This window comes from Pseudozyma flocculosa (assembly GCF_000417875.1).
Source record: "Pseudozyma flocculosa PF-1 unplaced genomic scaffold scaffold00010, whole genome shotgun sequence".
NCBI lineage: Eukaryota > Fungi > Basidiomycota > Ustilaginomycetes > Ustilaginales > Ustilaginaceae > Pseudozyma > Pseudozyma flocculosa.
The window spans coordinates 45,173-72,661 of record NW_006920878.1 but is presented as its reverse complement, the minus strand read 5'-3'; the positions used below and the strand labels follow the sequence as shown (position 1 = coordinate 72,661).

The 27,489-nt window shown below is 64.8% G+C and overlaps 6 protein-coding genes across 6 annotated transcripts in view; 3 read left to right on the top strand and 3 right to left on the bottom strand.

Moving 5' to 3' along the window:
- The window catches only part of PFL1_03259 (uncharacterized protein), a gene marked incomplete at both ends in the record, with an annotated part of 2,960 nt that extends 340 nt beyond the window's left edge, over nucleotides 1–2,620 (bottom strand). Inside the window, 11 exons of the mRNA XM_007880776.1 lie at nucleotides 89–207; nucleotides 308–363; nucleotides 452–575; nucleotides 673–979; nucleotides 1,102–1,335; nucleotides 1,436–1,512; nucleotides 1,600–1,733; nucleotides 1,841–1,883; nucleotides 1,994–2,143; nucleotides 2,227–2,336; nucleotides 2,449–2,620. Of these exons, the coding sequence (XP_007878967.1) occupies nucleotides 89–207; nucleotides 308–363; nucleotides 452–575; nucleotides 673–979; nucleotides 1,102–1,335; nucleotides 1,436–1,512; nucleotides 1,600–1,733; nucleotides 1,841–1,883; nucleotides 1,994–2,143; nucleotides 2,227–2,336; nucleotides 2,449–2,620 (1,526 nt within the window). The remainder of the gene's footprint in view (nucleotides 1–88; nucleotides 208–307; nucleotides 364–451; nucleotides 576–672; nucleotides 980–1,101; nucleotides 1,336–1,435; nucleotides 1,513–1,599; nucleotides 1,734–1,840; nucleotides 1,884–1,993; nucleotides 2,144–2,226; nucleotides 2,337–2,448) is intronic.
- Nucleotides 2,621–3,076: 456 nt separating this feature from the next.
- PFL1_03258 (uncharacterized protein) lies at nucleotides 3,077–8,563 on the top strand (the record flags this gene model as incomplete). Its single annotated transcript, XM_007880775.1, has 3 exons — nucleotides 3,077–8,017; nucleotides 8,177–8,307; nucleotides 8,464–8,563. 3 exons carry the CDS (start codon nucleotides 3,077–3,079, stop codon nucleotides 8,561–8,563), a joined length of 5,172 nt encoding a protein of 1,723 aa, XP_007878966.1.
- Nucleotides 8,564–9,049: 486 nt separating this feature from the next.
- PFL1_03257 (uncharacterized protein) lies at nucleotides 9,050–11,270 on the bottom strand (the record flags this gene model as incomplete). The annotated part of the gene is made up of 6 exons (XM_007880774.1): nucleotides 9,050–9,790; nucleotides 9,899–10,533; nucleotides 10,642–10,684; nucleotides 10,817–10,934; nucleotides 11,045–11,160; nucleotides 11,262–11,270. The coding sequence occupies 6 exons, from the start codon at nucleotides 11,268–11,270 to the stop codon at nucleotides 9,050–9,052; spliced, it is 1,662 nt and encodes a 553-aa protein (XP_007878965.1).
- A 2,628-nt stretch (nucleotides 11,271–13,898) lies between these two features.
- PFL1_03256 (uncharacterized protein) lies at nucleotides 13,899–16,517 on the top strand (the record flags this gene model as incomplete). The annotated part of the gene is made up of 1 exon (XM_007880773.1): nucleotides 13,899–16,517. One exon carries the CDS (start codon nucleotides 13,899–13,901, stop codon nucleotides 16,515–16,517), a length of 2,619 nt encoding a protein of 872 aa, XP_007878964.1.
- Nucleotides 16,518–16,805: 288 nt separating this feature from the next.
- Nucleotides 16,806–18,909, bottom strand: PFL1_03255 (uncharacterized protein; the record flags this gene model as incomplete). Its single annotated transcript, XM_007880772.1, has 2 exons — nucleotides 16,806–18,456; nucleotides 18,581–18,909. 2 exons carry the CDS (start codon nucleotides 18,907–18,909, stop codon nucleotides 16,806–16,808), a joined length of 1,980 nt encoding a protein of 659 aa, XP_007878963.1.
- Nucleotides 18,910–23,944: 5,035 nt separating this feature from the next.
- On the top strand, nucleotides 23,945–26,044 carry PFL1_03254 (uncharacterized protein; the record flags this gene model as incomplete). Its single annotated transcript, XM_007880771.1, has 3 exons — nucleotides 23,945–24,083; nucleotides 24,200–25,908; nucleotides 26,033–26,044. The coding sequence occupies 3 exons, from the start codon at nucleotides 23,945–23,947 to the stop codon at nucleotides 26,042–26,044; spliced, it is 1,860 nt and encodes a 619-aa protein (XP_007878962.1).
- Between the last annotated feature and the right edge of the window lie 1,445 nt (nucleotides 26,045–27,489).

Here is a 27,489-nt window from a genome sequence, read left to right as displayed (position 1 = left end):
TGCTGATGCGGGTGCAGAAGACGCAGGGGGCGGCGCCGCAAAGATAGGCGGCGGTGGTGGGACTTGGCCTTGCTGAGCCCGCCCAGACGACGGCTTGGACTCCTCATCGTCGCTGTCGTCGCCCGGCCCGCCCGTGTGCTGGGCGAACGTGTCGACCTCGAAGCCCTCGGCGTCTGGGTCGTCTTCCGTCGCCAGCTCGTCGGACATCTGCCGGACACGAGAGAGACGAGATGCAGAGGGCCACATGGAACGGGCACGTCAGCACGAGGCAAAACAGTCACGGCTGAGAGCGGTCCAAGATACTCACGGCAAGGCGCATGTTGTTGCCGGTCGGTCGCCAGACCCAGGCGATGGCGGCAAACACTGCGAGAGGTGGCGATGCGGGTCAGCCAGCGGTACACGACGCGATACTTTGTTTCCAGCACCTCGGCCTCAGGACCTCGCCACTCACCTGCCAGGTAGAGGCATGCGAGCCAGCCGTCGAGGAGGAACCAGCGGTACGGCCACGTGCTGGGCGCGAAGCCGTCGCCGCCCGACTGCGAAAAGGCGATCGACGAGACGACGAAAAACGCAAACTGAGGTCGACGAGGAGCAGCGGGAATCGGTCAGCACGGGGCACTTCGATGCTGCGCTCGACTTTTGTTGGCATAATGGGCGAGCCGGCAGACTCACAATGAGCACGATCGCGCCCATCAGGATGCGGTGCAGCTTGACAAACATGGCCTTCTTGAACGTCTGCTTGCGCTGGGTGAGGTACTCGATCGACTGATTGAGCGAGTTCATCGTCCACATCATCAGCGCCGTCAGCGTCATGGCGAGCGGGAAGATGAAGAGGAAGATCCAGGCGCCGCCCTTGTCGATCTGGAGGAGCACAATGCCGATCGAGTACAGCACGCCAAACACAAAGTGGGCGCCCGTGAGGAGGCGAACCTTGGTCATGACGGGGCCGATCGACGGGCGGACGACGCCGTAGCCCATCCTGACCGATGGTTCGCCGAGGGAACGGTGCAGTCGCGAGCGAGGAAAGACGTCAGTACGTCGGATGGACCGGCACAAAGCCCTCCGCGTGCAATTGCTGAACCCAAGAGCGCCGTCACTCACGAGACGATGAGCAACAGGAAGAAGCTGACCGAGTTCTGGGCCGCGTCGAGGATGCTGGTGAGGACAAGGAGGAAGCGTGCACCTGCCGTCACCGACGAGCTGCCCTCGACCGACTTGATCCTGAACAGATCAATGAGGTGCGAGTTGAGGTACGAGTAGTAGGCCAGCTGGGCCAGCATTTCGACGATCAAGAAGACGATGGTGCCAGAGATGAAATGCTGTACCGTCAGCATCCTGCCAGGCGGGAGCAGGGTGGAAGTTCGGGGAGACGAGCGTCAGTGTGTTCTGCCTCGATCAGCGACACGACGGGTTTGGCTAGCGGGCGCGTACGCACTCATCTCTGTGCCGGATGCACAGGTAGAGCCAGCCCAGGCCCAGCACGGCGTAGACGGCCGACAGGTAAAAGTAGAACTGTGGGCGACGTCGACGAGGGTGGGATGAGGTGAGTGGGCGAGCAGGCAAGGGGACATGACGCCGACGCGGGCATCTCGCACTCACTGTGAGCTTCGGATGCTCGGCGGCGGGCAGGTTGCCCTTGAAGCTGTTGTAGAACGTCAGCCTGCCAGTGAACGCGCCGTGCACCGTGGCCTGTGAGGAAGAGCTTGCCGGCAGCGAGGTCAAGGGCACCGCGGCTGTCACGACGGCGGTCCAGGCGATAGGGGAGATGGACGAGGAGCTGTCAGCCGGATTACTTTGGCCGCCATCAGCATCCACCAAGACCGCGCGGCAGGCAGCTCACTCGCACCGAAACAGTAGTAGCCGTCCCGGTCCACTGCGTAGGTCTGCGCGTGGTCGGGCGTGACGCACGTGGCGACGTACGGGAGAAGAAGGGTCGGGGGACGTCAGCAGCTGAGCACGACACGGCAAGCGCAGAGGTCCGTGGACAACGCACCAGGTTTGTTGGCTCCGTGGCGCCGGGCGCGAAGTCGACGCGCTTCTTCTGGACCGTGGCGGCACCGTCAGCGGTGATGAAATTGCCGACATCCTCGGGCTGGCATAGCTTCTGCCGGACGGCTTGGGCGGTGCAAATGTAGGTCTTGATCTGCCGGGAGTCGGTTGCAAGGGGGCAGCGGGCGTAAGAGCCTGCGCTGAAGGGCGGGGAAAGGGGGGCTGGGGCGAGCTCACCTGGAACCCAAATACGTCGCGCTCGTCTGACGGGATGCCGAGCTTGTCAAAGTCCTCGAATTCGTAGAAGATGGTGGCGGCTGTCCCCGTGGATCCCTTGTCAAAGATGGCTGGATAGCGACAAGGGAAGGGGCGCGACGAGAAGGGCAGATACGATTAGTGAATCGTCAGTTGAGAGTCGGAGAAGGTGAGGTGGACGGCGATGTGGTCGGCGGTGCTCACCTTCGATGCGGCTGCCCTTGCCGGCGTACATGCCGCTGCATGTCTGCCTGAGCTCGTCCTTGTCCGATACGGCTACCGTGTAGGCATTTGCGAGGTTGTACGGCGAATGCAGCCCGGGCAGAGGCGGGAGGAGGGCGAGGAAGGCGAGGAGGCAGAGAGCTCGAGCGAGCATGACCGAGGGGGCGCGCAAGCTCGTTGCGGGGGCCATGCGATGAAGGAGAGGGATAGGAGCGCGGAGGTGAGATGATAGCGTGGGTGAATGCAGCAGAGTGCTCTCAGGCGATGAAACCTCGTAGTGTGTCGGTCAGGGATGGTGATGGTGATGGTGGTGGTGATGGCGGTGGGCGGGGGCAAAGGGCAGCCAGCTTAACGACGGAAGACGGGTCTGCCGCCTCTTTGCCGGTCAAAGCGAGGTGGAGCGTGCGTGCCAAGGCCACCGGCCAAGCGGCGACGCCAGGAAGAAGCAGCAGCGGCCGGCCTCTTTTTGGCCGCAGGCCCAGGCGCAGCTAGCTGCCAAGCAGACCCACATCCTGCAGCCCAAAAAAAGTTGGCCTCGTCTTTCGCACCACACCATCACCCGCCACCCAACACCCGGCCGCCACACCCCATCGCCAAAGCCATAACCACCATGGGCGCAAAGAAAAAGAAGCCCACCCTCAAGGCCAACCCAAACAGGGGGTTCGCCACCTCTTCGCTCCCAAAAAAGCCCGACGAATCCAAGCCCCCTGCACCTGCCGCCAACACCGGCACTGGCACCGGTAGCAGCGTCCCCACCGCATCATCAGCAGCAGCGGGCGGCATTCAGCCAGACGCAAACGCCAGGCAAGCCGCCGCAAGCGCTTACGCAGACGTCAACAACGACAGGCTCACCTCCGCAGGCTCCGCATCGGCCGCAGGGACAGCGTCGGCAGACCACTTCGACCCGGCAAAGGAGGAAGAGCAGGCCCTCCAGAACCTCGTCGACCGCCTCCAGGACAAGGTCGAAAAGGAGGTCTCCCGCCAGTTCAAGGCGATCGAATACGACAGAAGGCTGTCCAAGACGCTACCCAACTTCGACCTCGATCCCAACCTGCGCGATCAGATCCTCGGGCTAGCCGCCTCGCTCCAGGCAGCTAGGACCTCGGCCTCTGCCCCGGCCAGCGATGCCGTTCCGCAGCCGACATCGCTCGACACCGACGCGGCCGATGGATCAGATACGGCCTCGCGGCTCGCTTCGACGATTTCTTCGCCGTCGCTGGCGGCCAGCGGCTTCACCCCCGATGGCACACAGACACCGACCACGTCGACCTCTGGCTCCATGACGCCCCTCAAGCTCGGCGCCGGCACCACCTCGATCGCAATGGCAAGCCTCTCGAGGGACCTCCAGTCGATGGCACTCCAGAACACCGCCGCCTCCTCCTCGTCCTCAGGGGCCTCGTCTGCCTTTGCCGACTCCGAGGACAAGGTCATGGTCCGCGCCCTCACAACGTACCAGCTGCTCATCAAGCTCGGCTTCACGCCGGCAAACGCCGAGACGGCCCTTGCCTACGCCAGCTCGCCCGACCTCGAAGAGTGCCTCGCCTACCTCTTCCTCACACTCGACGAGGCGGCGCTCGAGGACTGCCTCCGCGTGGGCGAGGGCCAGGGGGTCAAGAAGAGGAGGGACCAGCAGCGATCGACGCGCGACAGTGGCAGGGGCGACGACGACGAGGACGACGATACCTACGACGACAGCCGCCCACCAGCGTATGCCGGCTACGAGTTTGAGAGACGGGAGCTGCTGGGCCGCAGCCAGGCCTCGGCGACCGACAGCCTTGCTTCGACGAGCAAGGTACCCGGTGCTGCGGGAGCCGTGACCGATGCCAAGACGGCCATGGCCCAAGAGATGGCCTCGCGCAAAGCGGGGTCGGCAGACGTCAGGGCCAGCAGCGGCACGGCTCCCGCCGTCTCCAAGGAGGTCGTCGATGCGCTCAAGAAGAGCTCGGAGCAGCTCGCGCTCGAGCTCAACGCTCTTTTGGATTCGGAACAGATCGACACGCTCCAACAGCCCTCCCCGACGTGGTCGCTGCTGCGCGTCACCCAGATCCGCGTCGACCAGGAGCGCGCCAAGTGGAAAAAGGAGTTGGGCAAGGCGTCGCTCGACCGCATGAACGCTGAGGAAGGGCGCTTCGAGCGGGTCGTCGGTCGCTCAAAGGATCTGATGCGCGAGTGCGAGCGCATGCACGGCTTCAACCGAAAGCAGGCCGATGAGGGCTTCAAGGCGATGCTGCGCCGGCGCGAGGAGGCGGAACGGGACGCAAAAGCCAAGCTGGAAGAGGAGGCGCAGCTTCGCGAAGAGAGGCGCAAAGAGGTCGAGCGGGCAGCCAGCGGTGGTGACGTCGACCGCAGCGACGAGGAACATGGCGCGGGTGCCAAAGGAGGCGGTTCCAGCGATGCGGCGGGGCCATATCAGGCCGCGAAAGCCGATGGCGCAAAGGAGGCCGCCGGCGAAGATGACGATGAAGACCAGGACAAGGACGACCGGGCCTCGGACTCGGGCTCTGAAGGCGGCCTCTTTGGCGACATGCTCGACGAGCAGCCGACCGAGGCGACGGACGCGGCGACCGGAGTCGTCGTGTCTCTGCGCGAGCTTCCGGTCCAGGCCAAGAGCGGCAGCGGCGGCAAGACGCCGCGCGTGCTGCTCTCGGACGCCCTCAAGCGCGCCGACGCCTACGCCTTCCACAAGTTCGAAAAGATCGCATCGGGAGGTCGGTTGCATCGCAGCAAGCTGACGATTCGCTGGAACGGCGGCAAGGTGGTGCCCAACAAGAACGCCGTCAGCGCAGGCGCGCCCACGTACCTCGACGAGTACCGGCTGACGACGGTCGGGTGCGCGTCGCAGCAGCAGGCCGACGACCTGATCGCCACCGTCGCCCTGTTCTGCATCGAGCACGACAAGCCCATCCAGCGGTCCCTGCCGGCGGGCTACCGCGAGTGGTGGGACGAGCTCGAGGCGTTGCGCAAGGACGAGCGCGACGGCAAGCACCGCACGCGCTTCCAGCGCGTCCGCGACGTCGTCAAAGCGCGGATGGACGAGGCGAACCGCAACAAGAAGGCCAAGGCCAAGCCCGCGGCGTCCTCCAGCATCGCCAACGACCAGGCGCAGTCTGATCTCGGCGAGCTGGCGCGCGGCGGCGTGCCGCAGCCCTCCGAGGAGAAGGCCAAGGGCATCTCGGACTACTTTGCGCAGCGCGTGGCCTCGAAGCCGTACCAGGCGATGCTGCCCGGCCGCCAGGGCCTGCCGATCGCCAAGTACCGTCAGGAAATCCTCGACATTGTCGAGAGCAGCCAGATCTTTGTCCTCAGCGGAGAGACGGGTTGCGGCAAGTCGACGCAGGTGCCGGCCTACATCCTCGAGGATTGCATGGCCAAGGGCCGCAACTGCAAGATCTACGTCACCGAGCCGCGGCGGATCTCGGCCATCTCGCTGGCGGAGCGCGTCTCCGAGGAGCTCGGAGAGCCGCGCGGCAGCGTCGGGACCGGAGATAGCCTCGTGGGCTATGCAATCCGTCTCGAGAGCCACGTTGGCCGCAATGCCCGCCTCGTCTACGCCACGACGGGCATCGTGCTGCGCATGCTCGAGGGCACCGCGTTCGACGACATCACCCACGTCATCATCGACGAGGTCCACGAGCGCTCGATCGAGTCCGACTTCCTCCTCATCATCCTCAAGACGCTCATCGAGCACCGCAAGGACCTCAAGGTGGTTCTGATGTCGGCCACCGTCGACGCCGAGCGCATCAGCGCCTACTGCGGTGGCTGCCCCACAATCGCGGTGCCCGGCCGCACCTTCCCCGTCGACGTCCACTACCTCGAGGACGCCGTGGAGCTGACCAACTACACGCTCGAGGACAACTCGGCCTACGCCAAGCGACAGCGGCGCGGCGGGCGCGGCGGGAGCGACTACACTCGCAAGGCCGATGCGCCCGGAGGCAACAAGTCACGGCTGCAGGTGGTCGAGGACGACGATGCCCCGCCCGACGATGATGACGACGACGACGACGACGGGCGAGGACCGGCCGCCGGCGCCCTGGCCAGCTCGAGCGAGGCCAAGAGCTATCGCGCCAAGACGATCGAGACGATCGAAAAGATGAACGAGTACACCATCAACCACGAGCTCATTGTCAGGATCCTCGAGCGGGTCTGCTTCGAGAAGGACCTGCGTGACTACAGCGCGGCCACGCTCATCTTCCTGCCGGGCCTGGCCGACATCCGCAAGTGCCACGACATGCTCAACGACCACCCGATCTTTGGCGGCTCGACGTTCCGACTGTACCCGCTCCACTCGACCATCAGCTCCGAGAACCAGGGCGCCGTGTTCAATGTGCCGCCCAAGGGCGTCCGCAAGATCGTCATCGCCACCAACATTGCCGAGACGGGCATCACGATCCCGGACATCACGTGCGTCATCGACAGCGGCAAGCACCGCGAGATGCGATTCGACGAGAAGCGCCAGATTTCGCGGCTGGTCGAGTGCTTTGTGGCCAAGAGCAACGCCAAGCAGCGGCGCGGACGTGCGGGCCGTGTGCAGCGCGGCATCTGCTTCCACCTCTTCACGCGGCTGCGCCACGACTCGTACTTTGACGACCACCCGCTGCCCGAGATGCTGCGCCTCTCGCTCCAGGACCTGGCGCTCAAGCTCAAGGTGATGAAGATCCGCATCGGCACCTCGATCGAAAACGCCCTCTCGCTCGCCCTCGACCCGCCGTCGTCGACCAACGTGCAGCGCGCCATCGCCGCGCTGATCGAGGTCAAGGCGCTGACGGCCAACGAGGACATCACGCCGCTCGGCCGCCACCTCTCGCGCCTCCCGCTCGACGTCCACATGGGCAAATTCCTCCTGACGGCCTCGCTGTTCAAGTGCCTGGACCCGGCGCTGACGATTGCCGCCGCGCTCAACGCCAAGTCGCCGTTTGTCACGCCGTTTGGCAAGGAGGCCGAGGCCGACCGCGCCAAGCAGTCGTTCAAGCTGGGCGACTCGGATTTCCTCACGATCGCCAACGCCTTCAACGGGTGGAGGCGCTCGGTGGCGCTCAACCACCACCAGGTGTTTTGCCAGAAGAGCTTCCTCAGCCCGCAGAACCTGGTGCAGATCGAGGAGCTGCGCCAGCAGTACCTGGGCTACCTGATCGACTCGGGTTTCGTCACCGTCGACGCCGACACGCAGCGCGAGCTGACCAAGCTGCGCTACCGCAGCGGCGGCGGCGGCGCCAACGTGCGCAAGCCGCGCTTTGTGACGCTGCCGGCCGAGCTCGACGCAAACTCGACGAGCATCGCCATGGTGCACGCCGCCATCGCCACAGGCCTGTACCCAAAGCTGCTGCACATCGACCCAAAGTCGTACCAGCTGCGCACGATTGGCAACAACCAGCCCGCCTCGGTGCACCCGTCGTCGGTCAACTTCCGCACAAAGATGAGCGAGCTGGTCCGCGGCAGCGCCAGCTACCTCCTCTATTTCACCATGATGCAGAGCAAGAAACTCTACGCCTGGGAGACGGGCGTGCTCGATGACAAGGCCGTCTTTACCCTGTGCGGCGACGCCGAGTTCAAGGTGGGTTCCCACCGCGTCGCGCCGCGCCGCTTCGAGCTGGCACGGCCGAAAGAGGGAATCCCTCGTCAGCGGCGGCAGCACGATACTGACGCGAGTCCATCCCTCCCTCTGCTTCGCACCTTTTTCTGTGCTGCACGCTCTTCTCCCGATGGACTTCAGCTCTCGGCGTACAGCATGTACATTGACCGGCAACGCATCCGAATGGCGATCCCGGATCCCAAGAGCCTGCTCGCCCTCAAGGTGCTGCGCGAACAACTGGCCAGGCTGCTCAATACGTCCTTCCGAAACCCGTACGTGCCTTGGCTTACCCCATATCCCTTTCCTTGTCCTGCCTTTCCTTGCTTTTCCTCGCTGTCCCTGCTCCTGTCACTAGCTCTCGTCGTGAAGGCACACTCACACCCTACTTCCCTCACTCTCTTCCTTTGAACCCGGGATGAAACGAACAGGGGCAAGACATGGACGGTCGAACAGACAAGATTCTTCCAGATCGCCTGTGACGCCCTCGGCGTCGGGGCCAATGAAAAGGACCTCGCGCTGCAGCTTTGACTTGTCGGCCCGGTCCCCCCAGTCGTCATGCTTTGCCCGCCGCTACCCTCGATCCTCCCGGAGGTCAAAGCCGGCATACCGGCTCGGCGTGGAGCACCAGCTTCCACCTCACCTCGGATCGGATCGGGGATCGGATCGATGGTGGAGCGCGGCTTCGGATCGACAGTACTTCCACTGTCCGCGGACGGTGCTCACTTGTAAGGCGGGGATGAGAAGGTCGCGACGCAGTACGACGCTCGAAAGTCGGGTCGAACCGAGTAGCAGTACACCCCCTGCCCACTTGAACGGCGATCGGTCAATGAGACCACATCCATTCCGCTCAGCACGCACGCTCCCTCGAACGCACGCACGCCATCAGTCGAAATGCACACTGAGCCGGTACGAGCCGGTCTATCCACCGTTCCGAGCAATGACTACGCTGACAGGACGACGACCACGACGAGCGCCGAGGGAAGAGGGAGAAAGACACCCACCGTCAAGGGTCGATTACACGGCAGCCCACTCGCGACGAGGCTGGTTCGACGGGCGCTGAATCGCCGCGGGCCCCGCATTGGCATCGGCAAACGGATCGGCAAACGGGTCCTCTGCCTCGTCGTCGTCGTTGTCGTCGTCGCCCTCGTTCCAGCTGAAACCGGGGCCGATGCGCGGCCGGTGGCCCTGGGTGGCCTGAAGCCACTCTTCCTCCTCGCTGTCGTTGAGATTCGTCCACGACGCCCCGTCCGGCCTCGTCGACCGGCCCACGGGCACGCGGTGGCCCTGGCCCTCGCCGTCGCTCTCCTCGGACTCATCGTAGTCGCTGTAGTCGGACAGCGCACCGCCGCGCGCCTGGAAGCCGGATCCCGCGCTCTCGGACGCCGTCATGCCCCCGCCCCCGCCTCGTGCCGAGCTGGTCGTCGTCTGGTCGTCGTCAAAGTTGAGGTCCATGAGATCGCCAACCGCGCCCTCGCCTGCGCCCGCACTCGCACTGCCGCCCATGTCGAAGCTGCGGATGCTGCCGACGCGCGTGTTGTGCCGCTCGATGCGGCCGCGCTGCCGGTCCTGAAGCTTCTCGAGCTCGCCCTCGGGCGCATTGAGGCGCGCGGCGGCGATGCGCTTGCGCACCAGCTCAATCTCGGCATCGTCGGCCTCGAGCCGCGCCGCCTGCTTCTGTTCGGCCGTCTCGCCGCCAGAGATGGCCGCCAGCGGCTCGTTGTCCTCGTCGCTGTCGAGCTCGACGGGTTTGGACAGCTGCGATAGGGGGAGGAGGTGGGGGAGAACGAGATCGGAGGGGACATGGCAGATCAGCAACGCGAGCCCGCCGGACAAGACCTCGAGCCCTCGTACCGCCGGACTCACCCGGTCGTACAGCTGCAGCGCGAGGATGATTTGATCATTGGCCGAGATGAGGCTGCCGATGAACTCCTCGTCCTTGACCAGCTGGATGTAGCGGATGATCTTCTTGCGCTCGACCTTGACGCGGGCGAGGTAGTCCTGGACGCGGGCGTTTTCGGTGACGCTCTCCTTTTCGCGGTTGACGTGCTGCAGGGCATTGACCAGGGCCGTGGCCGACGACTGCGACGTGGCGAGCGACGAGAGGATCTGCGGCTTCTCCTGCTCAAAATTGAAGGCGGGCCGTTTGGCGGCGCCCGAGGCGCCTCCCTTCTTCTTTCGCTTGGCCAGCTCCTTTTCCTCGAGCTTCTGGAGGCGCTCGGCGGCCTTGCGGTCGCTGCGGATCTGCTGCTCGCGGCGCGCCTCTTCCTCGCGCTTGCGGTAGGCTTCGGCGGCCTCGCTCTTCTTCTGGGCGTCGGACTTTTTGCCGCCGCCGCACGCCACGTAGAGTCCAGCGACGGTGCGCATCGAGGGGTCGTCTTTGAACTGGTGGTGCCACGAGAGAAGGACGCGCATCAGGAGGCGGCGGACGGATGCATCGACCAGCTCGTCCTGCGACATGAGCTTGAGGCGCTCGATCAGCTGGTCGTTGGCGAAGGTGGCTGCGAGCGTAAGCAGGCGGAGGGCAGACGGCATCCGGATGTCAGCATGGAGAGGTAGAGGGCAGCGACTGGACAAGTGCGATGGCGTCGCTCGCTGCGGATACGCACTCTGGAAGCGCTTGTTGCAGTTTTCCACGCAGTACCGCAGGATCTGGAGGGATTGGAGGGGGGCACGAAGCGGCGGCAGGGACGAGGGCAGGCAGGGAGGCATCAGCTGAGCGTGCGGATGAGGAGATCGATGGCTGACGGCGCCGTCTGCGCTGCGGGCCTGGTGGATGCTCACGATGAGTGCGCGCTTCTGGCCGTGCACGTTGCTGTACTTCATCTTCTTGCGGAGTGCTCGGCTGGCCTCCGCCGGGCCGGTGGACTGGAGGTTGATGGCTTCTACCAGCTCGGGGATGCTTTTGGGTTGGCGGGAGGGGTGGGACGGGGGAAGAGGGCGGCGATCGGGTCAGGTGCGCTGGGCGAGTGGGTGCCGGCTGGCTGGGACTGGGATGGGCGTCTTTCTCACCCGTCGAGGTCCTCTTCCGCGTACTTCTGGGTGCAGAGGCGGTCGATCCAGTCGCTGACAGCGGAAAAGGGCTTTTTGCTGCCCGAGTAGAAGCCCTGGGCCTGTCCGGCCAGTTCCTGCGGGCGAGGATGAGAAGGAGGGGCGCGAACGACTGATGGTTCAGCAGGGCGGGGCGGTGGATGAGCGGTGGGAGGGATGGGCGTTGACGATGACTTACGCGCATCATATTGGGTGATGTTGGAAGTGCTGAGCAGCTCCAGCGATGGCGATGGTGATGGTGGTGGTGGTGGTGGCGGTGGTGGTGCTGGTGGTGGTGGTAGTGTGGGGAGATGGCCGTGCGGGCGAGGGAGCCGGCAGGAGGACGAGGTGGCCCCGCCCTCTCACCCCGCACGTTTGGTCGGTCTGGCTGTCTGCTTGGTGGCGATGCGCCAGGCCCCGTCAGGCCAGCCAGGGTCTGCTGCCGATGGGTGTGGGCCATGGAGCTGCTCCCGCCCTGCGCCTGCCGCCTTCGCAAAAGGTGCAGCCGGAGCTCCAAACGCACAGACCGGCGCGGCCAACGCTGGGCCGCTGGGCCGCTGTCTGCTGGACTGCTCTGCAGGGCTGCTGTCTGCTGGGCTGTTGTCTGATGGGCTGTTGTCTGATGGGCTGTTGTCTGATGAGCTGAGGTCTGATGGGCTGTAGTCTGATGAGCTGAGGTCTGCTGAGCTGTTGTTTGCTGGGATGGTGTTGGCTGGGATGCTGTCAGCTGGGCTGCTGGCTCTGACTTCCTGCACAGCTGATTGTGCAGGATGGCTTCAAGAAAAGATGCACAAGACCAACACCACCACCACCCCCATGTCCCTGCTTGAAGCAACAGACGCATCAGCTGAAGTCTCCCACCCCTGTCCTGCAGCAGGCTGACATCCCCCTTCCCTCAGCAACTTCACAACTGTTGGCTGATGACAGAGACTTTGACAGACTGTAGCCAGAGGCTCTGCATGCTCACCAACATGTTTGCATGACTGCCTGACTACCTGACTGCCTCACTGACTCACTGTTTCACTGACTCACTGAACCACAGCAGCCTGCTCTACCCACCTCTCTCTTGCTCGCACACTCACTCAGGTGCTCAAAGAACTTGCTCATCAGGTTCAACTCCTTCCTCTGCTGCCTTTGCTGCCACAGGCCCAGCCACCATAGTTTTGCATTTGGTCTCCTTCCCCTCACCCCCGCCCAGATCGACTTGCCCCGTACCATGACCCTCTCCTAAACCCCCCAAAAAAAGCGAAAAAGACAAAACCCCACGAAAAATTCTGTTTCTTGTACATTTGGTTTCCTGCGCGCCCCTCGCCTCCGGGCGAGAATAGATTCCCCCCCTCACCCTTTAACATTTTGTGTGTGATCTACAGTACAGGTGGCGGGTCAGGCTGGCGCCTGTGCGGCGGCAGCAGGAGAGGGCATAGCAGAGGCAGCGAGGGTCTCTGGGCTTGTACATACAATTTCCTGCACGACCCTCCTCCCTTCTCCTCCCCCAGCCAGTGACCCTCCCAGCTTCACCTTTGGCCCTCCTTGCCCTCTTGCTTCCAACACAAGGCTGCCAGAGGTTTTGACCAGGCTGATGAAGGAGCATCAGTGCATCAGTGCATCAGTGCATCAGTGCATCAGTGCATCAGTGCATCAGTACCTCAAGGCCTCAGTGCATTTGTGCATCAGTGCATCAGTGCATTTGTGCATCACTGCATCAGTGCCTCAGTGCATCACTGCATCAGTGCATCAGTGCATCTTTGCATCAGTGCATCAGTGCATCAGTGCATCAGTGCATCAGTGCATCAGTGCATCAGTGCATCAGTGCATCACTGCATCAGTGCATCACTGCATCAGTGCATTGTTTGCATCCTTTGTCCGTTTCAAAGTGTCATGGAGGACCTTACCGGCACCTCCACCCCCCCAAGGCGTTGGGCGATCTGCTGCAACTTTCAACACGGTTGTTGTGGCAACCCCAAAGTTTGTGGGTGCCTCCACATTTGCGCAAAGTGCCACAGGGGGCACCCGAGCCCCAAATGCCAACAGGTGAGTTTGGCCTTGCTTCTTTGCTCGTGACGCGAGAGTAGCTGCAGCGGCTAACCTTTTTTTTGCGTGTGGTCTGATGGGAGTAGTGACAGATGTGGTATGGTAGCCTCAGCCCACCTCTCTCTCTCTCTCACTCACACACACTATCTCTCTCTCTCTCTCTCTCTCTCTTGCTCACAGACTCTCTTGTCATCATCTCCATGGCCCCCTCATCCTTCAACCCATCCTCTGCTATGCAGGATTCAAGAATTGCAAGTTGGCACAGCTGTGCAGTCTGTTGTGTGATTGATGCTGTGAAGCAAGCCTGAGGCCTGATGTGAGGTGTCAGGTTCCCTGGCCACACATTGCAGCAGGCCTGCCACGTTGGGCCGACAAAGGCCGACAGCGCAACCCTCTCTAACAACAGCTCAGCGGCCAGGGCTGGCTAGCTGGCTGGCTGGCTGACCGCGCAACCAACCAACCAACACCTCGCCACACACCATCCTCCTCTCGACTATCGTCGTCCTCCAAGCCCCCATTGCCCTACCCTTCACCCTCATACGTCCTCGATCCTCAGCCTTTGGGCCGCTCCTCGGGACACCAGCGGCCATGCTGCAGCCTTCGCCCTGAGCCACATCTGGCGCTACACCCCTTTGCCTCGCCCAGTTCAGTCTGGTCCAGTCCAGTCCACTGCAGCCCAGCCCGGCCCAAGTCTCTGCTGGCTAGCGCACTCGCTTGCCCCATCCCTCTCGCCCTCTTGCGGCCCTGACAACCCCCGAAAGCCCCTATAAGTCTTCGGCGTCCAATCCCGCCCCTCCTTGCCGCCATGCCGCCCGCCCATCGGGGCCCGACCGGCGCCCCCATCGACCGCTGGACCACCGCTTCCGCCACCGCCATCGCAAGCGGCTTCAACGCCGCAATGGCTCTCGGACCGCAGCCCAAGATCGCCACCTCCAACTCCAACGCAGCAGGTCCCTACGCCACCGCCTCGTTCGCCGACACCATCAGCGATGAAGACGACGACGACGACGAAGACAACCCCGGCGACGACCAGGGCGTATCGCCACCGAACGGCGCCACCTCGACCGCAAAGCAAAAGGCAAAGGGCAAGGCCGCCGCCACCGCTACCACCTCACGCACAAAGGACGCAGCCGCCCTCGCCCACCGCAAGGAGCAGAACCGCGCAGCACAGCGCGAGTTCCGACAGCGCAAGCAACAGTACATCCGCGCCCTCGAGGCACGCGTAGAGCTCCTCTCGTCCGACCACGATACCCAGGTCGACCGCCTCCGCTTCGCCCTCCGCCAGCTCCTCGCAGAGAACAACACCCTCCGCACCATCGTCGCGTCCCTCGCCTCGTTCATCGGCTCCGGCGACATCGGCGGCTGCATGGCCCAGGCCGGCCTCACCCGCGCCGAGCTCGAAGACGCCATGAACAATCGCAGCGAAAAGACAATGACCGAGGCATGGCAAAACTGGCCGGGCGCAAAGGAGTGCGAGGCCCTCAGGCAGATCCGCCTCGAAAGCAACATCCCCCTCGACGGTCTGCCGGAGAGCAAGCTGCCGTACGGCTGCTCCACCTCGAGCCGCCAGGGCCAGGCATCGCAGGCCACACAGCCACCGAACCCTCGAGCGGACCAAGAGGACATCCAGACGCAAGCAGAACCTGCTGCGACAACGTCAGCGAAGGCGAAGACCCCTGCCGATGCCAGCAAGAAGCGCAAGCGCAGCGCCTCCGGACAACAGAGACCCGCTCTGGTCACCCATCGCAAGAGCGTTGCGCAAGCCACCGACACCAGCGCGCCCTTGGACGGTCACGGCACAGCTGCAGCATCGCAGCCGCAGCTTGACCCAGGCACGGACGAATGGCAGCGTTCCTCGCAGCGTTCGCAGACGACCGCCGCATCGCTTAGCGGGCTCGGCGCTTCCGTAGCAGCGCCACCAGGTTCCGCCTTGGACCCTTCCGCCGCCGCCGCCGCCGCCGCCGCCGCCATTACCGCTGCGCTACCACCCGCACAGGTACAGGCCCAGGCCCAGGCACTGGCGCCTGCGTCCATCGCCTCGACCTTGACAATCGTACCGGCCTCGACGGCACCGGCTGATGGACCCTTTGCGTCGCCGGAGCTCTGGCAGCAGCAGCAACAGCTGTCCCACCTCTACATGCTCCAGCAGCAGAGTCCCAGTAACAGCCTTGACGCCACCTTCTTGCAGACGCTCTTCGGCGATCTGGGCGGGCAAACCGGCACCGGAAGCGGAACCGCCGATCACATCGCCGCCACGCCGGGTGCCGCGAGCTTGGACCCTGCCAGCCCCTTTAGCCTGCTCGCCTCGATGCAGATGATGGCGGGCGGGGTCGGCAGCAGCAGCAGCAGCAGCAACGGAGGGACCTCTGACGACTATGGCGCCGCCCTCATGAGCTTCAGCCCGGCCGCCATTACACCGACCCGTGCGGCAGCCAGCGGCAGCGCCGGAGGAGAGCCGCTGCCTGCTGCTGGCGCCACACTTCTGCCGCTGACGAGGTCCAGCTCCATCTCGGCCGGCACGGCTGGGCCCGCACCTGCCCAACAGGCAAGGAGAAGCAGCGGCGGGACGCCGACCAGCTTTCACCAGCAGCTGCATCGCACCTCGACCTCATCCGGCCCCAACCCGATGCGGAAGCGGTACACGCGCGTGGTTGCGGCCGTCAACCGGATGCTGCGCAAGCGGGGCTTCCACGAGTTTGTCGACCTGCCGCCGGACTGCGAGCTGACGCACGAAGACCTGCGCCACGTCGAGGAGCAGGAGCGCAGCAGGCCCTACCTCATCTTGGCGCACCACGGCTTCGAGGGCGACCTGCAGGATGAGCTCGAGACGCGCGGGCCCGACGGCCGGGCGCAGCACAAGCTCCTCAACCGGCGTCACATTGAGCGCATCGAGGACTCGTTCATCCAGCTCCACTACCACTTCCAGAACTTCCGGATGAACCCCAAGTACCGCCTGCCGCCGCTGCTGCGCCCGACGCCCATCCAGCAGGCGCAGCCGCACGCGCCGGACATCGACAGCGTGCCGTGGTCGTCGATCCGCGACGCGCTCATCCTGTACCCGCAGCTCGACTTTGACGAGGTCATCTTCGAGATGATCCGCGGCGCCGAGATCCACGATGGCGACATCCTGATGGAGGAGCAGTGGGAGATCCACCGGCCCTTCCTCGTGCGCTTCCCCATCATGGCCGAGGACAAGGTGCTCGACGTGTCGAATGCGTGGCGCAAGAGGCGCGGGCAGGAACCGCTTACCCGCGAGCAGCTGTGGCGCGACCATGCCATGCTGCGCGAGGCGGAGCGCAGGAAGTGGAAGGAACTCGGCGAACCGTTCCCACTGCCCGACCGCGACTTTGTGCCGCGCCCGCGGCCCGATCCCACCTCGACCGGCGGACCCTCTGCCATCGCGACCACTTCTAGCGAGTCGTAGGACGCTTGACGACGCCAGGGGCCCGTGCCGGATCGCGACCCGCACGCACCGATTTCACACATCGCAAGGCCGATCCCTTTTTCTTTATCGCGGTGTATTTGTACCGTCCATCTCTCGCCAGCGTCTCTCTCGACGCACGCACCAATCGTCCGCGACACTCGATGCGACTCTTCTTACTTGCTCGCGACTGGGGTATTCTTCCGACACTATGACGGGCCGCCTACCAACCGACCGACCGACCTACGACTGCGACCACGTCTACGTCTACGTCCATGACTTGTGCTTGTGCTACTGCGACGACGACGACCTGGGCTCCGCGGCAATAGCCTGCTTGAGACCCCTGACGCCGTCGACGTCCTCGATTCTAAACCCGCCCAGCCCCTCATCCTGACCTCTAGCCTGTCCCGCCCTACTGAGCAGTGGTCCGACATTGAGCATGACCCCTGCACCCTTGGCGGTGCTCTCCTCCTCGTCGACGAGGTCCTGTTCGCGCTGAGCCATCTGCCAAAACGCCTGGATCTCACTCCTCGTATCCCTTGGCCCCTCGAACTCACCCTCACCGACGGTGGTGCGGAGAGGAACGAGGTAGAGGAGGTACAGCGCATCGTACCCGCCCGCGCCAGGGACGCCGCCGCCCACGATGCCCCGTACGTTCTCGGCGACGCGGTGGATGAGCCGGCCCATCTCGACCGGCTCGACGGGCGCACCCGAGCGCGTGCCCAGCTCGCGCATGCCCGCTCGGATGGCGCGGAGCGTATTGCGCACCTCGATCAGTACGCTCAGCACCGCATGCGGCGTCACCTCGACCTCCTCCTCCCCTCCATCCTCCTCTTGGTGCTGCCCACCATCAGGGCCGGGCGTGGCGCGGAGCAGCGCATCCCACTCGGCCGCGAGCGTCCCGCTGCACTGGGCCAGCACGCCATCGTACACCTCGGGATCGGCATCGTGCATCAGCCGCAGGTTGAGGAAGTGGTCGGCCAGCGACGCATTGCTCGACGCCAGCACCGCGTAGAGCTGCCCCGCCCACGCGGGCTTGGCCGCGCGCCACGCCAGCACCTTGCTCACCAGGCTCGGCGTATTCGAGCCCGCATCGACGTCGGCCAGCACCATGTCGAAGCCCGGCGGCAGCGAGAGCGGCGCCGGACTCGGCAGCGTGGCACCGCCGTGGGACTGCGAGGTTGCGGACGACGAGGAGACCAGGCCTTCGACGGCAGTTGGGAACGACGACGACTGGCCCGCGGCAGAGGACGACGAGAGAGGTGACGGGCGCCAGAGCGGGTTGAGCGGGTCCAAGGTGGGACGCAGCGTCGAGCTGCCTCCAGCGTGACTGCCGGCCTGCTCGCCGTCGCTAGCGGCTTCGCCTTCGACGCCGACGCGCACGCCCTCGTCGAGACAGGGCTTGAGCACCGCTGGGTCGAAGCGGCGGTAGAGCTGGCTGCCCCACACGGCGGCGCTGACGTCGAAGCCGGACCCGACCTTGCCCTGGGCGGCGCAGTGGGCCAGCTGGGCCAGGTTGTGGATGAGCGCCAGGCTGTGCGTCGAAGGCTGTCCTTTGCCGGCGGCGTCGTCGCTGTCGCTGTCCAGCTCCACGGCGCCAAGGTGAGTGAGGAGGCAGCCGACGAGCGACGTCGTCATTGCCGCGCTCGAGCCGAGGCCCGTCTTGTGCACGTCGGCGATGCGGCACGACTGCTGCGCGAACGGTGGCAGCGCTTCGAGGGCGGCGATGGTGGGCGTCTCGGAGGGCGAGAGCGAGAGCGTGTCGCGCTGGCTGTAGAAGTCGTTGTCGCCCACGACGACCAGCTCGATGCCGCCGCCGGGCGAAGAGGCGGCGAGTGCTTCGACCAGCGCATCGCGGCCCAGGATCTCGGAGGCCAGCCGGAGCGTGTAGAGGAGCGCGAGCGAGACGAACGGATTGCGGCCGGCGCGGTCGAACGAGGCTCTGCGGCGGCGAGGCGCAAAGAGGATGTGGATGGGGTGAGTGGTTGCTCTCCAGCGCTCCGATGTCGTGGCGAGCGGTGGTAGTAGCACCTGCTAGCGGCTGTGAAACAGCGAAGCGCACTCACCTCGTCTGCTCGAGCTTCCAGTGCGCATCTCGGTCGACGCTGGCGGTGTATGACCAGACGGCATCAACGAACTGGGGCGACCTGACCGTCAACCGGTACCCTCCCCGCTGCTGGCCCGGATCTCTCGCTGCTCCCGCTGATGGTGCTTCTCCTGCTGATGCGGCATCGTGCGACGACGAGGAAGCGGCGTGGGTGTAGAAGCGCGAATCGGTCGAGATGACGAGACCGGGATAGGCGGCGTCCAGGACGAGGTAGCCGCCCGCTATGAGGACTTTGCCGGGCGCCGAGGCCAACGTAGTCCTTCGAACCCCTTGCTGCTGCGGCGACATTGCGGTTGGGTGGCGCCGAAAAGAGAAATGGGAGAGAAGAGGGCGGTGATGATGGTGGGCTCCGCCTTGGAGGATGGCATTGGGGGTCCAAGACGACGTTGTTGGTCGGCCGCTTGGCTCCTGAGGGAGCGCACAAACCAACCAACCTCGCCCTGCGCTCGGTTCTTCGCGCCAAAAGGCTCGGGACTCGGCGAGGCGAGGAGAGCTGGTACTCCAATCGTACGATACCGACGCCCCTTCTCGACCCCTCACCACCTCTCTCTCTCTCTCTGCGCTGCCTGCCTGCGCCCGGTTTCGACCGCCCACTGCCTTCGCTCTCGGTATGCCGTTCGAGACGCACCGTCGACATACCATGCCTGCCTCGTCTACCACCACACGGGGTACAGCCTTCTCCCCACTGACCGGGCGATATCAGCTTGCGAACGGAGAAAGACGCGCGATGTCATGCTCCCCTGCGCTCTCGATGCCTGGCCGCGCTACGTCGGTGAGTCTGCGAATGGCGAGGGACGTGGATTCGAGCGCCGGATCGGGTTCGTATCAGGATTGGCGGCGAGCTCGACTTGACTGCCGGGTCGAGCCAGTCAGGACCACGGGTTGCTATCGTATCGCAGGCTCTCGTCTCGACCCGTCTCGTCACTACCCCACATCGCGAAGGAAGGTCAGGTCAGCCCGAGCCAGAATCGACGCCGAGACACCGACGGAGCGGCGGAGCGCCACACCCTCATCGACCACGAGCGATACGAGGTCCTGCATCCGCCGTCTGCCAGGCCATCACATGGTCCCACCCCGCCGCCTTCCCTCCGATCGGTGAGATGCGTTCGGCTCTGCTCTGCTCTGCGCCAATCATCTGCTCATCATGCCTCTGCGCCGCTAGCTGCTAGTAAGTACAGCGCGATGTCTGGCAGGCAGGCCCGGTGACGGGGCGCGTAAACATCGCGTGCTGGATGACGTACCCCCAAGGAGGCGCCGGGCGTGTTGATCCGCGCAGGGACAGGGTGCACTTCGAGAGCCAAGCTGGACCCGCGGTTGCAGAGTATGGTCGAGGCTAGCTGACGCGACCAGGGCTCAGCCCCCCAACTCCTCTCTTTCCCCCTTCTCTGTGTCTTTCTATCCGGCTCAGGATGCCGCTAGACGGACAAGGCCCATCTATCGCGCGCCTCGAACGCCTCTCAGACGATGTCGCTCGGCCGCCCGTCCACGGATCGACGTGACTTTGTCGAGGAGGAGGACCAGCGAGGCGCACAGGGGCAAAGGTGAGTTTTATTCCCTTCGATCGCAGCGACCTTCGACGTCGTCTGGCTTCAATTGCCCCGATCTCGTGGGCCGCTTCCCAGAGACTCGGTTCGCATGCGCCCCCGCCCCCCTTCTTTCGCCCAAACGAGATCTGCAGAGGGTCGACTGCGGGGTCAGGGCGGACGAGCGAGGTTGGCCGCGCCGCGCCGCGCCGCTTCGCCGTGATGGGCTGGAGCGCTTGGCGGTAAAGTAGCGTACCGTACCGCACCGCTTCGTGCCATATCGGGCTGGATGCCGAAGCTGACGCTTCTTCTTTGCGACCCGCGGTTCCATGGCATCACTGAGGCAGATTCGGCACCAAAAGGTGCTGCTACCTACCGCACCGCGCCGCACCGCGTGTACGCGACGCAGCGCCACAGTAAACAGAGGGCGACGTGCCAACGTGACGTCTCCTGGATGCCCAGGCCGGGTAGATGGGGTTCCGCCCGCGTGGGGTTGGACGTGACCTTTGATGACATACGCGCAAGCAAGGTACAATGGGGGGCGCACGCTCCCCGTCCCGGCCTCGCGGAGCTGGTGCGTTCATACGCAAATCAGAGCACTTGACTCTGACCTCTCCGACGTCTGCACGTCCCCTCGACACTCGTCGACCATGCTTCGCACAGTCGTGCGCATCGAGTTTCGAGGACGGAGGGCCGGACGGAGCGTTGATCCTCGCACACGATCAGCTGCGACGACGCCAACGATTGACGGACCGCCGGTCCATCATGCAGGCGGGGACGGAGTGGCAAGCAAGACGAGATGAGCAAGCTGCTGGTGGCGGCGCGAGGACGCACGAAATCGTCGACCAGCATACCTGCCTGCTTGATTGCCCGCATGGATGCCAGCCACGGTAGCGCCTCTGGAGCGTGGCAATCGTCGGGTTTGGATCGCCGCTCGTGGTGCGGTGCCTCTCCTTGGTTTGCGGCGGACGACGGAACGACGGCGGAGTGCAATGGCGCTGAGATCAATTGTGGAACCGCGGACATCGTGGCCCCGCCTGGCCCTCTCCCTCCCAGGCCTCTTTGTTTTCCATCTGGCACCCCGCACAGCGAGAGTCGGTGAGTAACTTACCGATTGCTTGCTGCAAGGCCGTCCAGAGCCATGGCCACTCCGGGGCGCAAATGACGATCCCGGCTCGTGACGAGGACGGCCAGGCCAGGCATCGAGCGTCAGCCAGCAACTCGTGGCGTCTCGATGCGCCGTCGCTCAACCTCCGACACGCTCCGCCGGTCTTCCAGGTGAGCCGCACTCGCTGAGCTCCGTCCGACAACAATAGGAACCACCGACAGGCAGGCAGATGATCGGGTCGGGTTGGCCGGGCTTCGTCGAGAGCCTGCACGGCCGGCTGTGCTCGAGTTGCCTCGTCGAGGGCGATGGCGGGCTGCGAAACGGGCGTGTCCGATCGAGATCGCGCGCAGGTAGCGAGGTTGCTTATTGCCTCCCTGGGCATCGCCGCTTTCTCTCTCGCGGGCACAGGAGACGGCCACGACGACCAAGGCGAAGCGGATGACGGTGGATGATGCCAAATTGCCAATCGACACCGTATACCGCGAGGACCAGCTCGGCATGAGACCGGCTCCACAGGGTCTTCGGCGGACGGCCAGGCTATGGCAGGCGGGCGGGCTGAATCGGAGCGAGCCGAGCGATGGGACGTCGTTTGCTTGCGCTCGAGGTCTGACGACCTTGGCCCGGCCTTTCTACCATAGCTTGCCACGCCAGGAGGAGAGGCCAGGCCAGGCAGGGAAGGGCGAGGATCAAGACGCCAAGAGGAAGCGAGAGCGGGGAAGCGGGGCCAGCCGGAAATCGGAATCGAGCCGGGTGGGTGGGTCGAGAAAGAGCCAGCATGGCTAGTAGGCTAGGGCGCCGAGGCAGGCTAGGGAAGTTAGGTAGCGCTGTGTGCGGGAGCCGCCGCCGCGCTGCCGCTCCGCCTGCTCTGCCACCGCCGGCCGCTGCACATTCGACCTCTCTCTGGCGCGCTGCCTAGGCGGGCCTGCCGATCCTGGTTGCGAAGCCAGGGCAGACCGGGCAGCTGATGGGCAGCGGGCGATACGCGCAGGCAGGTAAGCGAGCCAGGCCAGACCAGCCCAGGCGGCTTCATGCGGACCTCGCCCGCTCCCCGAGCGAGCCAGCTGCTGCTGCTGCTGCTGCTTGCTTGCTTGCTTGCTGGTAAACGCGCGCATCAAACGACGGCGACAGATCAGACGACGTACATACGGGACGATGCCGGTCGGTACGGTACGGTACGGTACAAACGGTACGGGAAGCAAGCCAGCTGCTGGGATGGCGATGGCGAAGTGCCGGGCCTACCTGTAGCCACCATGCGAAGCTCTCCGGCTCCTTCCGCCCGGTGGGGCAGGCCAAAGAAGGGGCTTCGGCACACCCGACCAGCCCTCGACGATGCCCTGCCTGCGCCTGTCGGCCTGGTCGCGTGCGCTGTGGTTCGGTCTGCGTCCCCACTCGCCGCCGCAAAGAGCGCAGCGAAACAAGGCAGAGCCGCGCAGCAGCAGCGCACCAGCGGAGACTGAGATGGCTGGGCGGTGTCAAGGCTTGCTCGCTGCGCTCGTTGGCCAGACCACGTCAACCCAGCCAAGCAGCGCTCGTCCGCCTGCCTTGCATGAGACACAGGCAGGCCGACCGGGGGCAGAGAGGGGGCGCCCCCCTCCCCGGCTTTCAAAACCGGAAAAAGAGAAAAAAGCAGCGGGCAGGCGGGCAGGCAGGCAGGCCCAAGCAAGCAAGCGGGGGGCAGCCGGGCAGCCTCTGGCAGACTCCAGCCTGCCTGCGCTCTCTCTCTCTCTTCTGGCCGCCTGCTTTGCCTACCCGATGGAACCGGCTGCTGCGTGCTGCTGCCGCCATCATCACCCGCCGACCGACCCCCTCCCTTGGCACCCCGCCCCGGTCGTCGTCGCTGCTTCTCCTCATCGGTCCACCACCCCTCCCTCATCGCCACCGCCACCGCCACGGCCATCGTAAACGCAGCAAACGACACCATAGCATACCCTCTTGTCTGCGCCCGCGACCACGACGACGACGACGACTTGCTGCCTGGCCTCGCTCTGTCTATCCGCCCGACCCTACTCTGCTTCCCCGCGGCCAGCATCACCCGTCACGGCTCTCTGCAACGCACTTCGCATTTCCATTGTCGTCCTCGCCATCCTCTCTCGCCAACACACCATCGTCTCCTCGCAAGCATCGTCGTGTCTGCTTCCATCATCCCTCGCGGACCCGTCATATCATCGCGGCCAGCCTGCGTCTCCGGCACTGCACCGACAGCGCACAGACATCCGCGCACCCTACAGGCACCATCTCGCCTCGCTTGCCTCGCTTGCCTCGTCTGCCCAACGCTTGGCCCGCGCAGCACCACGCACGCACAGAGAACCGCTCCTGCAGAGCTAGCCTGCGCGCACGCACGCAACCTGCCACACCCGGATCCCTTGGTCCCCGTGGACATCGTCAAGGCCGCTCCGACGATGCGCAGCGCCTGAACCTCGACCGCACCAGCTACAACCCAAGTCCAGCTGCTTCCTCTGCTCTAACGCTCTGACCCACGCACAATCAACCGTGGTCGTCGCCGGCCACCGTCGTGATTGGCCCGAGCAAACGAGCAGACGCTCAGTGGCCCGAGCCGCCTTCGTCTCACCACCCTCGGCCCCGCCTGCCTATTAGCCAGTTGCTCGGCATCCCAACAAGCCTCTGCCTGCCACTTCGCTCGTCGACACGCTATCACGACCTCCCTCACCAAGATCGCCGCTAGCCTCTCACCATGCGATCCGAGGCCGGACCCAGCTCGTCCGCTGCCGCGGCCGGCCCCGTGCCCGGCCCGAGCAACCACGGCTCGATGCTCTTCTCGCCATCCTCGTCGGACCCGGCAGACCTCCCGCCCATGCCGGTGCCGTATGAAGGTGAGCGCCCGTCCATGACCCGGTCTGTCGATGCTGCCTTGACCGCAGGGACAGCTATGCTGACAGCCAGCCTCTCCGACCGCCTCCGCCGCATCACCGCGCGCTGCTGCCGATAGACTTCCACTTCTCGCTGGATCTGCCCACGGACCTCGACATGAGCGACCTCCAGTTCCTCAGCGGCGCCACCGATCGCAAGGGCGGGCCCTCGAACCCGATGACGCCCGGGCTGACGGCAGCCTTCCTCGCATCCACGCCCCATGGCTTCCACGGCCTCGAGGACATCCACATGTCGAGCAGGGCCGGCAGTCGGCGCGGTAGCTTCTCCAACAAGAGCCGGCCACAATCGCCACGAGTTGGGGCTCTCGGCCTAGGGAACATGACCAAGCTGCCAGACTTTACGATGCGGCCACCGCCACCACCCGACTTTGAGCCGCCGCCTGGGTCAAACCTCTTCTCGCCCGCCGCCTCGCCCTTTGGCCTGTTTGCAGGCGCGTCTTCTCCTACCAAGGGCAAGCACGACTCTAGCGAGACGCAGCCACCGCAACCACCACCATCACAGCCCAACGGCGCCCTCTTTGACGCCAACGAGAGAAACATGCTCTCCAGCTTCCTCGAAGGCTTCGAGTGGGAGTTTGATCCGACCCTGCCAGAGGGCATGCCCAGCTTTGCCGCGGCAGCGGCGGAGCGGGCCGGATCGGCGGCGGACGCTTTCGGCCTCAGCCTCGACGGACGCGGATCGGTGTTTGGCGGGCGGCAGCGGGGCGACAACCACCTCCCCGCCGGCTCTGTCTCTGGGTCGGCGTCTGGGTCCGGCTCGGCGACGGCATCGAGCCAAAGCCCGCACGACAGCAGCTCCACGGCCACCTCGCCGCCCACGTCGAAGCGGGGCAACAAGCGCAACAAGCACAACCGCGACGCTGACGCAACGGCCAAGCCCATGTCGCAGGAGACGGACCTGGTCAACGCCGCCTTCGGAGGCCTGCCAGACTGGACCGACGACCACGGCGGCGAGTCGGCAGAGGCTGCGCAGATTGGCAGCAAGCGCGGCCCTCCAGGGCATCATCACGCGCGCGATCGAGACGGCAGGCCCAACCCAGCCCCAGCTCATGGCCTCGGCGACCAGGATCAGCACGCGCCTCGCCAGCCGACGCCAAACGGCCTGGACCTCAACAACCTCACCGGCGTCCACGCCGAGATGTTCAGCATGAGCGCCGGCCTCGACACCGCGTCCGTCGCCGCACAGCCCAAGTCGGGTGGCAAGGCGCCAAAGCAGGCGAAGGCGTCGTCGTCGTCGTCGTCGGCGGCGGCGGCGGCGGCGGCGAGCTCGGCATCCGGCTCGAGCGGCAAGAAGATGAAGATCGAGCACGACGATGCGGCGGCGGGCGAGGCCCTGGCCAACGACGGCGGCAGCGGCAGCGCCGGCGTCTCGGCCTCGGCCTCGGGCAGCAAGCGCGAGCTCCTGACGGAATCGGAAAAGCGGCAGAACCACATCCTGTCGGAGCAGCGGCGGCGCAACTACATCCGCGAGGGCTTCAAGGAGCTCGTAGTGCTCCTCGACGACGGCCGCAGCCTCGGCGCGCGCGCGCTCGGCCTGTCGTCGGGCTTTGGCACGGGCGTCGAGGACGAGGGCTTGGATGACCGCACCGACGTCGAGGGCGGCGAAGACGACATCCTGGCCGTCGGTCGCAAGAAGCCGCCAAAGAAGGCCAAGAAGGCCGGGCCCAACGGCGCCCGCGCCAGGGGCAAGGGGCGAGGCCGAGGCGGCAGCGCCGGGGCGGCGCGGCAGCAAGAGCGCCGTCCTGTTCCAGGCCGTCGACCTGATCCGGTGGCTCGACGGGAAGAACGACGAGCTTGCGGGCCAATGCCAGGAGCTCGAGGGGCTCGCGGGCATTCCGAGCCCGGAGACGCTCGCTGCCTCTACTGTGCCCTCCTCTGCCGCCGCCGCACAGGCGCCGGCCTGACCCATGTTCCCGTCCTGTATTGTATAATGTAATCACCATCCTACATTCTGGCTCACGCACAAGGCAATGTCGTTCGGAGACGGTGTCGTTAGCAGGGCAATGTCGTTCAGAGATCGTTCAGAGATGGCTCGATGTTCGAGGTGGCTAGTTGTTGGGCGTGCCTCGCTGGAACCAGGGGATGCCAGGTGAAGGCCAGCAGCTTCTATCTTCTCAATGAATGTACTCGAGGGAATGATCAAAGCAGTCAGGTCCGTCTAGCGGGTCTGAGAAGCCCAAGACCGAAGTCCCAAAGCCCTCCCGACGCCAACAGAGCCCGCAGGCCCGGAACCCCGGCCTCGATCCTGCCGCGGTCTGGCAACCGAGATTTTCGCCTCGTTTTTCGACCAGCTGCAGGGCTAGACTTTGTGTCCTTCAACTGGGCCAGAATCGAGGCCGCAATTGTGGCCTCAATTCCCAAGCCGTTTTGAGACCGCACTTGCGGCCTCGATCCTGGGGCCTTTTTGAGGCCGCAAACGTGGCCTCGATCCTGGGGCCTTTTTGAGGCCGCAAACGTGGCCTCGAACACCGCCAGAATCGAGGCCACAAGACTAGCCTCGAAACCAGCCAGACCCGACGCCGCACTTCGGCCTTCAGTCTCTCTCTTCCTATCTCACGACCGTTACACGGTCCTCACTTTTCAGATCTGGCACATCGTCGTACAAAGCAGGAACGCTGTGAAGGTCATTGTGTTTCATGTTGTCGTTCTGCAGCTCTGGTCGGATCTATGTACATACGATCCTCTTAGCGGGTGCACACTTGGTGGATGGGGCGCCGACGCGCCTGCTGATCTTGAATCGACGAGGGCGCCGCGACGGGCAGACCGACGCGCCCGGAAAAAGTTTTCGGAGCGTGAGGCGCGTGCTATAGGACGGCGTTTAGAAGGCTCGACCCAACGCGTCTGCTTCGGCGGGCGTTCAGGAGGCTCGACCCACCCAACGCGGCGTGCTACGCGTCACGCGCTGGAGCAGCGTGCCTGGACGCCGCTGGCAGAGCCGCCCTCTGGCTCTGCTATCACACGTGGGGGCGCGGAGACTCTTTGCCGCCAGCCGCCTCCTCCTCACACTGGTATCGGTGTTCGATGATGGCTTACATTGGCAGACGATGGATTACATTGGCACTGGTGCGGGCGTGTGCAAGACGGCGATCGGATCGGGAACACCAGCACGCCTCGAAGCTTTTCCCTTCGAGGGGCGGCGGCGGGAAAGGGATGAGGGGGAGGGCTTACTTTGTTAGGGGGATGCGGCCCGCCTCGAAGCTATTTTGTTCGAGACGAGCCTGGTTAGCATTTTTGTTAGGGATGCAAGTCCCAGTACTTATACGGTAGTACCAGCCTGGCTCTTTGTAAGGTGTGCCGTACCTGTGACTGATGGGGAGAGGAAGGAAGGAAGGGAAGGGGAGGGAAGGAT